The sequence below is a fragment of the Plasmodium coatneyi genome, chromosome 1, assembly GCF_001680005.1.
Source record: "Plasmodium coatneyi strain Hackeri chromosome 1, complete sequence".
Lineage (NCBI taxonomy): Eukaryota > Apicomplexa > Aconoidasida > Haemosporida > Plasmodiidae > Plasmodium > Plasmodium coatneyi.
The window spans coordinates 882026-894100 of record NC_033556.1 but is presented as its reverse complement, the minus strand read 5'-3'; the positions used below and the strand labels follow the sequence as shown (position 1 = coordinate 894100).

Sequence of the window (12075 nt, the reverse complement as noted above, 5' to 3'; positions counted from 1 at the left end):
TTCTTCTTTTTTACAAAATTGTGTGTGCAATTTTTGAATGTGCAAAATATTTCTACAACATGCACTTACGCTTGTTGCTTCTTTTTTTTTTTTTTTTTTTTTTTTTTTGCACGTAAAGTGGAACTAAAATTCCTACAATGTTTGCCTTCCGCAGTACCAGTAACGTGCACAGACACGTACGCATTTTTCGTCCCTTTAACGTGATTGAAAAAATAAGTCTTCAAAAAATATTTTTAAGATTAACTCGAACGGGTCTTTTTGTTTTAGTTAGCGCTGGAACATTCTGCAGGGGATGATCTGCACAACAGCATATTGCCATTTGTTTTGCACAAACGCTTGAGCGCAGTGCATTTTTTTTCTGTGAATTTTTGTTTTGTTCCCTTTCCTCGCAGTGTACACACAAGCAACCTACTTCTTTCCCTTTTTATTTCTATTTTGAAGATGCCCCATAAGTTTGTTTATTGGAGGCCTCTTTTGAATTACACTCTGCACAATAATTAAATTAAGTGAAAACAAAAACGAGTACACATTAACTTTGCAAACGGCCACAGTGTTGAATATTCGTATTGTTGAACGGTAGCATAGCAGTGTACCGAAAGAGTTTCATCAGGACGGGAGTGTTCTTCGGACTAAACCCAAGTCGCAAAAGGGAAGCGCAGCATATGCTCACATAACCTTGCACGCGTCCACACGCACGTTATGCATGTACCTTTCTACATAGACAGAGAGATAGATAGACGCACACAAAACTGTCACTACTTTCAAAAAAAAAAAAAACTCACTAAGGTGTACTCGAATGAGAAGCAACCCCAGCAAAGCTGACATTCAAACCACCCAAGCAAAAAAGCAAACAAAACTCACTCTAGTATGAAGGCCGCGCATCCAGTAAACTTCCCCGGGGGGCACTTCATGTTCCCAAGAGGTCCCGCTGCCCGAGTAGGAAAACCTAATAATGAAAAGGAGGGGTATGGAGCTAGCCTAAATAACCAAAGAAAAATGAAGGAGCCATATGGAGGCGTAAAAAATAACAAGTATGAATATTTAGATGCTAGCCACTTGGAAATGCTAGACCTGAACAAGAACATTCAGCACATCCTACCCAAGCCCGTGAAGCCATCCTTAAATTTGGAAAACCTGTGCAAGGAGACGAGTGCCATAATGAGGAATAGTAGAAGGGCCAAGGGCGCCGAGCTGCACCCCCTCTCGCAGCAGCAACAGCAAACGTGGCAACCGCACCACTCGCAACAGGCGCTGTACCCGCAACAACCCCATCAGACGGGACCAGAGCACAAAAACGTAAAACACCTGTATGAACTGGGGCTGCCCCAAATCATAGGCACGTACATTCAGCCTCTAAGCAAAAACAACGACGGAGTAAAGGACCCTCTAGGAAATAATCCATTCCCCCTTGGATCGACATCCCCCTTTTTCCAGCCACCCAAGTATTTGCCCAAACAAATGCAGCAACCTACGAACAAGTTTTTGCCCCTACAGTTAAACAGTGAAAGAAAAAACTTATATGGACTGCCGTCTTACCTAATCCCTGAGGACAAACCTAAAAGCTTGACAGTTACGGTTGTGCCTAATAAGGACAAGGATCTTTTAGAGAAGGAGGCAAAGCAGTTGAAGTTATTGCTAGACAATTCGTCTCAAGGCATTGTTAACTCTACCCCCGATTATCAAAAAATTATTTCCTCCTCCATGGTGTCCAGCAGTGATGATGGGAATGCCAGCGGGGGGAGCCGCTACAACTTCGGAGATAATAGCAGCCTCAGGAATGGACAGAACGACATAGAGAGCGACTTCAGCTTTGGAAGGAACGAAGACGTGAGAGACGAATTTGCTGGCGAACACGACGCGGAAAATAATAACGACGACTCCTTTTTTAATGAGTTATATGATGCCAATAATTTCACGCCTTACGGAAAAACGAACGAAGGGGGGGTGAGCGACGCACGTGGTGATCACGAACACGGTTATCACTTACAATTAAGCGGGAAGCATCAAGATGGGGTGAATAGAAAGGCGGTATATAAAGGAAGGAGCGTTAATAGTGCACTGAATAATGGGTCGGACAAAATTAGTGCATTGGAGAGGAAGGAAGAAAATGGACCAGGTGGGCATAGACAGAGTGAGCACGGAGGAGATAATCATAACTCACCTGACGGGGTCAAGAGACAGGTGAAAAAGGCTTCTCCATTGAAGAGAACCCTTCTAGCTAAAAAAAAAGAACACAGTGACACTCCCTTGAAGAACCTCGAACCATCCACCTGCTTTAGAAATCCCAAAACGTATGTAAATATACGTTTAGGGAAGCCCAAAAAGTTTTATGTCACCAACAGTTCTGACCCTATCGATAAAAAACTGAAAGATTGGCACAACACGCATAATAGCCAAATAGGCTGGAAGAAAAGCCGAAGAGGTGTTTACACCTTCGGGAGGACGGAAGTTGTTCTAAGTTTGGTTCACGACAAAATTATCGTTAAAAAGATTAACGGCAAATACGTGAAGGATAATTTGTTGAGTGTCGAAAAGTTCGTCTCACTGAATGAGTTGTTTGAGCTCCATCGCGAGCAAACTGATAATCTGCTGAAGAAGAAAGCGATTCAAACTTTCCTGTTTTAAAGTGGTGAAAATGTGTAGCTTTCGAGTTGTGCCTTGCTCGCAGGGCAGCGCACAAGGGGAATGAAGTGTGTGTGAGGGTCGCATGTTTTTTGCAGCTTCCCTTTTTGCCGCGCTCATTTCCAAGTATAGCGCTAGGAACACTGTTCTTTTTTTTTTTTTTTTTTTTTGTTCTACCCACAAGCACGCCATTCGGTGGATCGATCCATCCACAATTGTTTATTTTGTTGTTTACTTTTACTTTTCAAATTGTAAATTTGTGCACCGCTGGGGTGCGTCTGTCTGGGTGTGCATCTGCAGGAAAAAAAAAATTGTATATTTTAAGACTTTGCAAATTGGGAAGAGTTTTATCTGAAAAAGTATTCTTTCTTTATTTTATTTTATTTATTTTTTTCTTGTAACAGTTTTTTTAAAAAAACGGGTTGTGTGTGCAACTAGCGCAAATTATCACTTACCGTTTAACGCAGCTGAACTTATAACAGCTGTCTAAACATTTGAGACATTTTAAAATATGGTGCGGCGTTTTTATAAAACGCGCCTTTCTGGATGAACATGCACAATGGGTGGAGGGTTATAATGCCCTGTTGATACACTACGCGGAAGTTTAAATAACACGTGGATGGGGCAGGATGAACCCATGCTTATACTAAGCATGTCTTCTTAAAAGAACCTACTTGCATAATTCTCCAAAGGGGTACTTTTATCCCACTTTGTGATGAATAATACAATTCCCCTTTATTCAGCCCACGCGACGCACAGGAACTTTTTAAAGTTCCATGCTACGAAACTTCATTTTACGTGTGGAAAAAATTGACCACAGGTGATGTCACCTTAGCTGGGCGATTATTGCCAAATGAGTAATGCGTGGCGCTTTAAAAGAACTGTATAGTAAGAGTGCTCTCTTTTCACCATTATCAGATTTTTAAAAAATATGAGCATAACGGGAATTTAGCATGTCCGGATTATCCCACCGTCTACCATGTATATATAGTTGCGTTGTAAAATGTGTAAGCCTGTTTGCAGTTGAATTGTGCTTCTACATTTTAAAGAATGGCATAAATTCGGCAAGTGCCTTTTTATCATGTAAAGGGGGATTATGCGGATATATATATATATATATTTTTTTATTCAAAATGCGAATTGAAATAGATCACCTTGGAGAAATTTTGTGCAGTTTAAAAAAAGGGAGACAAAAATATATATATGATACGTTGCAGCTGCTGGGAGGCGTGCAAAAAAAATAGCCTTCTTCGGCTATTTTTACATTTGTGTCCATTCGCAAAGTTGCTACCTACATAATTGATAGAATAAAAGCGAAGAATTACCCCCCTTCACGTACTTTTTATAAACAGCTCAAATTTATATGAAATGCATCAACCACGTCGTGCTAAAAAATACAGAATGCTGCTCCATATACAATCGCGAAAGTCGCTCATTTGGCATTCTGTTGTGCGTTTGTTTATGTAACAATTTTTGCGAGAGAATTAATTTAAAAAACACCGCTTTTGTTTTTACCTTTTTCGCTTTTCTCTTATTTTTTGTGAGCTTTATTTTATTTTTTTTTACTTTGGGGGGCGTTAAAAAGCCAGGCGTAACGCTATACGATTGTCGTATACCGCGCAACATGTTGCGTCTCTTACCTTCTGCAAAAATGCGCATTCACGAAATGCATGTATAGGTGTATATGCATGTGAAGGGGTGTAAGTGCGTATATGCGTACAAACCAAATGCGCTTACATATAAAACTTCAGCAAATTCGGGAAGCGAAAATTTTGAAAGCGTGAATATTTGCGCTCCAAGCTAATATTTCGCTTTAGCATGCTTAAAAAAAAAAAAAAAAAGATGTTACACCAAAATGAAGTGTTACATGTTCAAGCTTGCTACTACCAGCGGTAAATAATGACAATTTTAATAAGCCAGAAAACATGATGTATTTTTTTTTTTTTTTTTTCTGCACTTATTATTCGTATAAAGAAAACTATTGCATATGCAAAATGTAGTCACCATGTAGTTACCTTATGGAATTCCCTTAAGTTGTGAAAAAGATATATTAATATGGCTTGCCGTATTGTTGCTGCATGCACAGAACAATTCTGCTCCTTTTTTTTTTTTTTTTTTTTTTTTGCACATAATTTTTTTAGCTAGTTAACCAGCTTTTTTTTCTTTTTTTTTTTTTTTTTATAATCCATTTTTTTAGTGTTTTTATATATGTTTAAAAAAATATATAATTTTTTTAGTTGTTTTTAAAAAATATATTTTTTATTTTAACTTCTTATAAATTCCTTTTTTAAAAAAAAAGCAAATTCAAAACTTCTTTCAAATTTGTAAATTTTTGAAGCTCCTCATAAATGGTGTACCATCCAAACCCTTTAACCTTTTAACTTTTACGGATTCTTTTCTCCCTTTTTTTTTTTTTTTTGTCACTCTCTTTACTCCTTTAACGAAATAGTTTATTAATTTTTATGAGCATATTAGGTATTACGATACTTTTTAACGTGACCTAAAAGTATTTCACATATAATAAAGCATATTATACGAGGCAAAACTTTCCCAGCAGTTAAACTTTCTTTATTGCTGTGCAGTCTCTTTACCTACGTATACTGCTACACTATATCTATACCATACTAACAAATTCGCAATCTCGTAATCGCAAAATTTGATCAAAAATGGAAGAAGAATTCAACGGATTTTTGCCACCAAGCGCAAACTCTCCCATCCCCGACGGAATGACAATACTGCCAGGAACGCAGAAGGATGACGACCCCCCCAAAGTCACGGACTATCAAGTAGAACCAGTAATAAATGAAGAACATTTTCAAATGAACTTAGGGGGCGTGGTTCCATCAAATTGGACCATGAACCAAATTGCACACTACATCAAATTTGCTGGACCTGAAGATAGCGTATTTGCTGAAAAGGCCAAAGACTTGTTGCGCGAAAAGGGATACAATGTGTAAGCGCAAGAAGAGGAGAAGAACAAAAAGTCGCCTGTGTTGTGTGCGCGTACTATTACGTGCGGCCAGTACAAAAAATATCTGATGAGATGAAGTAATAAGGGGCAAACAAAACTTCCCACATAGTGCAAGTCATGGGGATAAACTGACCACACTCTACGAACATGCGAAGTTTGCTTAACACGAATTTTTTTCCAAGAGCCATAAATGGCGAATTTTTTCCAAACACTATATATATATTTGCATGTGTGTGTACGTAAGCACAGCAAATGCAATAGTAGTATATATGTGTAATTTTTTCAAGAGCTTTTTTTCAACACACGCTAAATTTTAGATGACTACCTGGTGGCAGGAGAAGCTATAAGCAACATGCTGAATTTTTGTTGTGCTTTTAATTTGCAAGCAGTCACACTACGTCGTGCGCGGCAATCGATGGGACCCACCGCGATAATCGAATGATCGAACGATTTTGCTCCATGTCGCCATAGAAAAATGAAGCAACAAAATAGTTAAAAATTGTTATAATTATGAGTAAGAAAAAAAAACTACTAACATTTTTGCGTTCGTTTAATTAAAAGTTTTTGAGCTTTATTTTTTTTTGTTTTTCACTTTTGAAACCTTTGATTTTTACCGCGTTTTAATTTTGAATGAATCCGTTTTTCAAATTCATGTTTAAAATGCAAAAAATAACAAACTTAAAAACGAGTTAAATTTTAGGACTAAACCGTTTATTTTTTTTTTTTTTTTTTGAATAATTTCTTCAAAAAATAGTTGTGGTCGCAAGAAAAAAAAAAAAAGGTACCTTTTCGTATTGTGTGCTAAGTTCGATCCGTTCCGTACACCTGTACACCAATTTCAGCTGAGTGAACCAGGGTGGCATCGAATGGTTCCTCCAGCACGGGTGCGTTTAGCATGTGATCAGAAGCCTTCTTCTGTTTACCCTTCTTTGTTTTGCCAAGACAGGTGTACAAAAGCGCTTGCCGTGAACCGAACCGATCAGTTACCCCCACATCGTTTTATGCTATTCATAAAAGGGAACCCCAAAGTTGAAACGTGCCTTTCACGTGACTGTACATTTTCATAATTAACAATACAGTGTAGGGCAATTAAAAAAGGTGCCTTTCTAGGGAAATTATCATCTGATAAAAAATCACCTGTCTTTTTCCCCCCCTTCCCCGATGGTTCAGTGAACACATGGTTTTTCCAGTTAGAACATTTGCACGTTCGTAAGTGTTTACACTTGTATGTGCCCCCTTTCTAAATTTCTCTGTGAATCTTCATTTCGGCGTCATTCCTATAAATACGCGCGATATGCGCAGGCAGAGGCAGGGGGGCAGTAACCATAACGTGTCTCTCATTCCGAACTTACCATTACGTATCATACGTCACATGTAAAAAAAAGAACGCATTGAAGTTTGTAAAAATTTGGGAACATTTTTTCTTTTCCCATTTCTACCACAATTGTTAAAGGAGCCGTGCGTAAAGCTTCTTACACTCCTGGCAGGAGAGAATTAAATTTTTCACAAAAAAAAAGCAGCACAATAATATACCTCTATTCATCATCGACATAAATGCCGAACAATATAAAGGTTAAAATTAAGAAGTGTACACACTATAGCGAATTGTCACAACTACTAAAAAAGGGAGGTGGACTATGTATGGTGTATGCACACGTGGATGTGTTTACAACTTCGATTGATTAAATACACAAAGGCGCCCAGGTTTAAGTGTGAAGAAACGTCACAGATTAAGCATATTACCTCTTTTCATAACAATAGTTTTTTTTTAACGTTGCATGTAAAATGTGTTGTGCAAATCGAACAATTTCTTCCTTTCTAGTTTTAAGGTGAGAACTTACAAAATTTTAACAAATTTTAAAGACGTTCATGGGTGCGAAAATCTAGGAGCGAAAAGGAGTCAAACAGTTAACTAAACAGCCCACTAAACTGCTAATTAAACAGTTAAGCTTGAAACGCACCACTGTGACGCAGAAATGAAAAAAAAGTGTTTACAAGTTAAACTCCTCAAATGGATACGATTGTGTTTTTTCCAAGCGCGACACTGAATTTATATCCAATTGACTAGCTAATGGTTTTGGTATTTTATCCTGTTTTTTTGGCGATTGAGGTGCTTGACATAGTTTAGTCTCCCTCTTACAAATTTTTAATTTTTCATTAGGTCTCTGTTTATAATGTAGGCCTCCCCCAAGTGGTTCTTTCTTCGGGTCAGTCTTTTCACCAATTTTATTTTTTGCCGCATTGTAAGCCAACTTGGGAACATCCATGTTGCACACTTTTTTGCTTGTTCTACTATCGACAAAATTATTTTTACTTCTGTTCAAAACTGCATTTAAATATTTCTTTAATAAATACTTTTTTCTTAACTCATTTAGTTTATTAATTTTTTCATCTAAAATATTAGATTCGTAGCTCTCCCTAAAGGTGTACTCTTTGGACACACTACAGCTGCTTGATGATAAGACATTACTCATATAGTTAAAGCTATAAAAATCGTTTTTACTTTTGCAGAATTGTAAATCCAGCTTTTTAAAATTATATTTCATTGAAGAATTTTTTGCTACTTGTTCTTCGCAATTCTCAAGGTGCTTACCCTTGTCAACATTAAAAAAATAATTATTGTTAATATATGCCATTTTGTTGTTATCCATTTTGATTTTTTCCATCTCGGATGCATATATTTTGTTGTGAATATTTATTTTGTTAGGATTCGTACATGAGCTTAAAATGTTACTTAATTTTTTTTTCAGTTCTGTAGTTAATCTTTCTTCGGATTCGTTTTTGTTTGTCTGATTTTGTTTCTTGCGTTCTCCATAATTTTTTGTCCCTCTTCCTAAAATAGAAATACCATCAGGTGAATATTTTTCACCGTTCTTTTTCTTGCAGTGTTCTAATTTGTCCGCCTCTTTGGGTCTGTCACATGTGGTCTGTGCTTCGTTTTGTGACTCGCCCTGCTGTTCCGTGGGTTCACCCTTACCTTGATTCTCATGTATTTTGTCTTTCACGTAATATCCTTTCACTTTAGTTTGTTTCTTTGAGTCGTCTTTATTACTATTCACGTTGTCCCCCAATTTAGTGTTGCTCTTAGTAGATATGAACATATCCTTGCTCCACATGTTTGATGAACCATTTTCCTGTTCCTTGGAAATGGATAAATTATCTCCATTTCGGTTGCAATTTTCCTTTTTAGAACTGCTGTTAGTATCTTTCAATTCATTTTTTAATCCTGGTTTGCAATTTTGCGTTAAAGAGTTGAATATATCGTGTCTTAAAATGGTGCTACTTTCATGACCGCTTCTTTTATCACTGCTGTGTTTATCACTGATTCTTTTCCCATAAATTATATTTCCCTTTTCCTTTTCATCTCCTTCCAAGGGCCTCTTAACTACATTTTCCTCGTTCATTCCGTTTACATTTTTGTTTTTCCTACAGATACCTTTCGAATTAAATGAATTTTCGTTACCACTGCTAACTTCTACCTTTTTAAAGTTACTATCGGTGAAATATGTTTTTTCTTCCCTCTCTGCAAATATTTGCGATTTATAACGTTTTTCACTTTTGTCTGTTGTGCTTATATGTAATTTTTCATCCTCAGGAACATTTCTTGATTTATTTTTTTCGTATATGTCTTCTGTTTGTTCTTTGTCAAAATGAATGTAGTCCCCTTTGAAGCTAATTCCTTCCTCTTTGTTTTCTTCCACGAGGTTGCAGCTTTTTATTTGTTCTAACAATTTTAAATTGCTACTTTTTTCTTTGTCATCAATGGTGAAAGATTTTATTTCTATATCGTAATTATTTTTGCCCACATTATCCTTTAATCCATTATGTGATTTTACAAAACTGCTCATTTTGCAGCCACTTTCATTTCTTCCCTTAATGATATTTACATCCTCCTTTACATGATCAACATCTCTATTATAAACACGTTTCTCATATTCTTTGTCATCAGAATAGGTCCATTTCCCCTTCACATTTTTTGCTTCACTGTATATTGATTTTAATCCCTTCGAACTACCGCCGTCAGTGTTTAGAATTAAGTTCCCACCGTTTGTAAGTCTGCTTTTAAATTCATCAATATTAACATTGTTAATTGTCTTTTTTTCACTTACGTTATGCCTTTTATAAATACGTAATGCATTCAAATTGCCTTCCACGGGGGGTACGCTATTTCCGTGCGTTTCTTTAGAACACTTTGTACTGTTATTCGCCACCAAATGTTGGACACATTTTTCAGCGATTATTTTTTTCTTCTCTTCTTGTGTCGTATCTGCTGATCTATTATTATTTTGTTCACTATGACTTTCAAGATATAAATTTTTCCGCTTCATCAGTTTTTCCTGTAATTCATCTATTAACGTTCTTGTTTTTTTTTCCTTGTTTAACAAATTTGTGTACACGTTCATTCTTTTAAACGCGTGCTTTTGAATTATATTGTCATTTTTACAATTATCATCGATTCTATGCGCATCTTGCTCACTATTTTTGTTTAAATTTTCCGTTCTGTCTTTCTTTTTGATACCATTATTATCGATTTTGCCCATCATCTCGCTTTTGATGCGACTTTTACAGTTTTTATCAGCTTGTCCTGAGGCATATAAAGCAGCAAACTCTTCATTCACGCAAAAAAGGGAAACATTAAACAATTCACAATTTCCATTTTGTTCAAGGTTCAGATCAATGCCCTCAATACCTTCATTTAAATCATGTCTCTTTAAAGATTCATATCTATGACTGTCGTTACTTACGTTTTTCAAGTCATCTAATTCTGAACTTTGTTCCTTTTTTTCATCCTTTTCATTAAATGCACTGATTACAATTGGTTGCGTTAAGTTAAATGGTTCCTTTTCCTGACTTGAATTTAGGGCATAATCATTCTTGGAGAAACTTTCCATACTGTTGTCGCTCATATAAATATTTATGCTGTCATATAGGGCGTTTTCGTCATCTAAATCAGACAAGTCATTCATCTTAACATGCTTACAAGCAAAATAGGATACATTATTTTTTAAGTGTCTTTTTATGTGTATTATCGTATCATCAGATTGAAATTGGGGGTACATGTGATCATCACCCTTTAAGGAGTTCACATTTTGCAATAGTGTATCACATTTTTCTTCACCTTTTTTATAACGATTTGAATGTTTTCCTGGATAATCGTCTAAGAATATAAACACGTCATCATTAAATGACAAACAAGCAGTTTTGTTATAATTTAAAGAATTGCTAAATATAATACTATTATCATTCGCTGATTTTAAGCTGGTAATACTTTGATTACTATCCACACTGTTTTTCGATGTATTACTATTTATCTTAAGTATGTTGTTTTTTACATCACATAGTTCGTTACTATGCTTAAAACTTTTATGGTTTCCACAGAAATGGGCAACACACCTATGTTCACCAACTTCCTCCTTTCCACCATTAGGGTTGCTTCTTGCAGTGTTGTAACTTAAATTGTATTCATACTGAACATTTGAATTTTTCACTAGACATCTCATATAATTAAATTTTTTTGAGCATATATCACATAAGTGAAAACATTTTTTCAAATTACTTCTCGCTTTCAGCAACCAACTATAGTCATCTTTATATTTTTTGCATTCAAAATTCTTTATTTCTCTTGATTTGCCTGGCGGAGGATCTGGCAGTGATTTAACATATTTGCTGAAAGGATAAGGATATATTCTTATCATTTTTCACATAAACCATTTCTTTAAATATTAAAATACAACAAAGACAACATTAATTAAATATTATGTTTGTAAATTTTTATGATAATATGTATTTTGCTATTTTGTCCAAAATTCCATTTTTTCACATGTTCAATTTTTAAAGAAAATAATGTACGAACAAAAAGGCATTATTTAAAATGTACCTTTAAGCATTTTTTTTTACCTATCTTATATGTACATACAATTTACATTAAAAGTTTTTTTACATAAATTTAAGAAATTGAGTGATGAAGTTGACAAAAATTAAAAATTTTATGTGTTTACACGTACGTCTATAAAGGTGTTCTCTTTTAAAAAACATTAAAAAAAGTAATATATTTATAAAATGATATTATCTCAAGTATAATTTCTATTTTCATGTACGTGTACACACTTGGGTAAAAACATTAAAAGGTGAAATGAGATAAGACATAAATTTCTTGCTTTCTCTATATGTGAAATTTCCATTAACACAGCAAAAAGAAAAAAAAAATTTAAGAATAGTGCAATGTGAAATGTGTAGTGTAAAATTTGTGTGAGCCTCTTAAGACCTAGGTTCACATTTCATGAAGAGCAATTTTTTATTTTCTTGAGGTGTTCATACTACTGTGTACAATGTTCGCAAATAAAAAACAGTATTAATGACAAAAATCACCTTCCACATTAAATAGAAAAAACAAAAATCATTTCAAGTGATCATTGTTATCAAAAATAAAACGAATAAATATGAATGACTTATTTTAAAGAAACAGGAAAATACATAACTTT

General features: G+C 35.2%; 3 protein-coding genes across 3 annotated transcripts; 2 read left to right on the top strand and 1 right to left on the bottom strand.

The window, feature by feature from the left end:
- Window positions 1–867: 867 nt before the first annotated feature.
- On the top strand, window positions 868–2625 carry PCOAH_00001790 (Uncharacterized protein; the record flags this gene model as incomplete). The annotated part of the gene is made up of 1 exon (XM_020056996.1): window positions 868–2625. The coding sequence occupies one exon, from the start codon at window positions 868–870 to the stop codon at window positions 2623–2625; it is 1758 nt and encodes a 585-aa protein (XP_019912542.1).
- Window positions 2626–5288: 2663 nt separating this feature from the next.
- On the top strand, window positions 5289–5579 carry PCOAH_00001780 (Uncharacterized protein; the record flags this gene model as incomplete). Its single annotated transcript, XM_020056995.1, has 1 exon — window positions 5289–5579. One exon carries the CDS (start codon window positions 5289–5291, stop codon window positions 5577–5579), a length of 291 nt encoding a protein of 96 aa, XP_019912514.1.
- A 2005-nt stretch (window positions 5580–7584) lies between these two features.
- Window positions 7585–11289, bottom strand: PCOAH_00001770 (Uncharacterized protein; the record flags this gene model as incomplete). The annotated part of the gene is made up of 1 exon (XM_020056994.1): window positions 7585–11289. The coding sequence occupies one exon, from the start codon at window positions 11287–11289 to the stop codon at window positions 7585–7587; it is 3705 nt and encodes a 1234-aa protein (XP_019912463.1).
- Window positions 11290–12075: the final 786 nt, after the last annotated feature.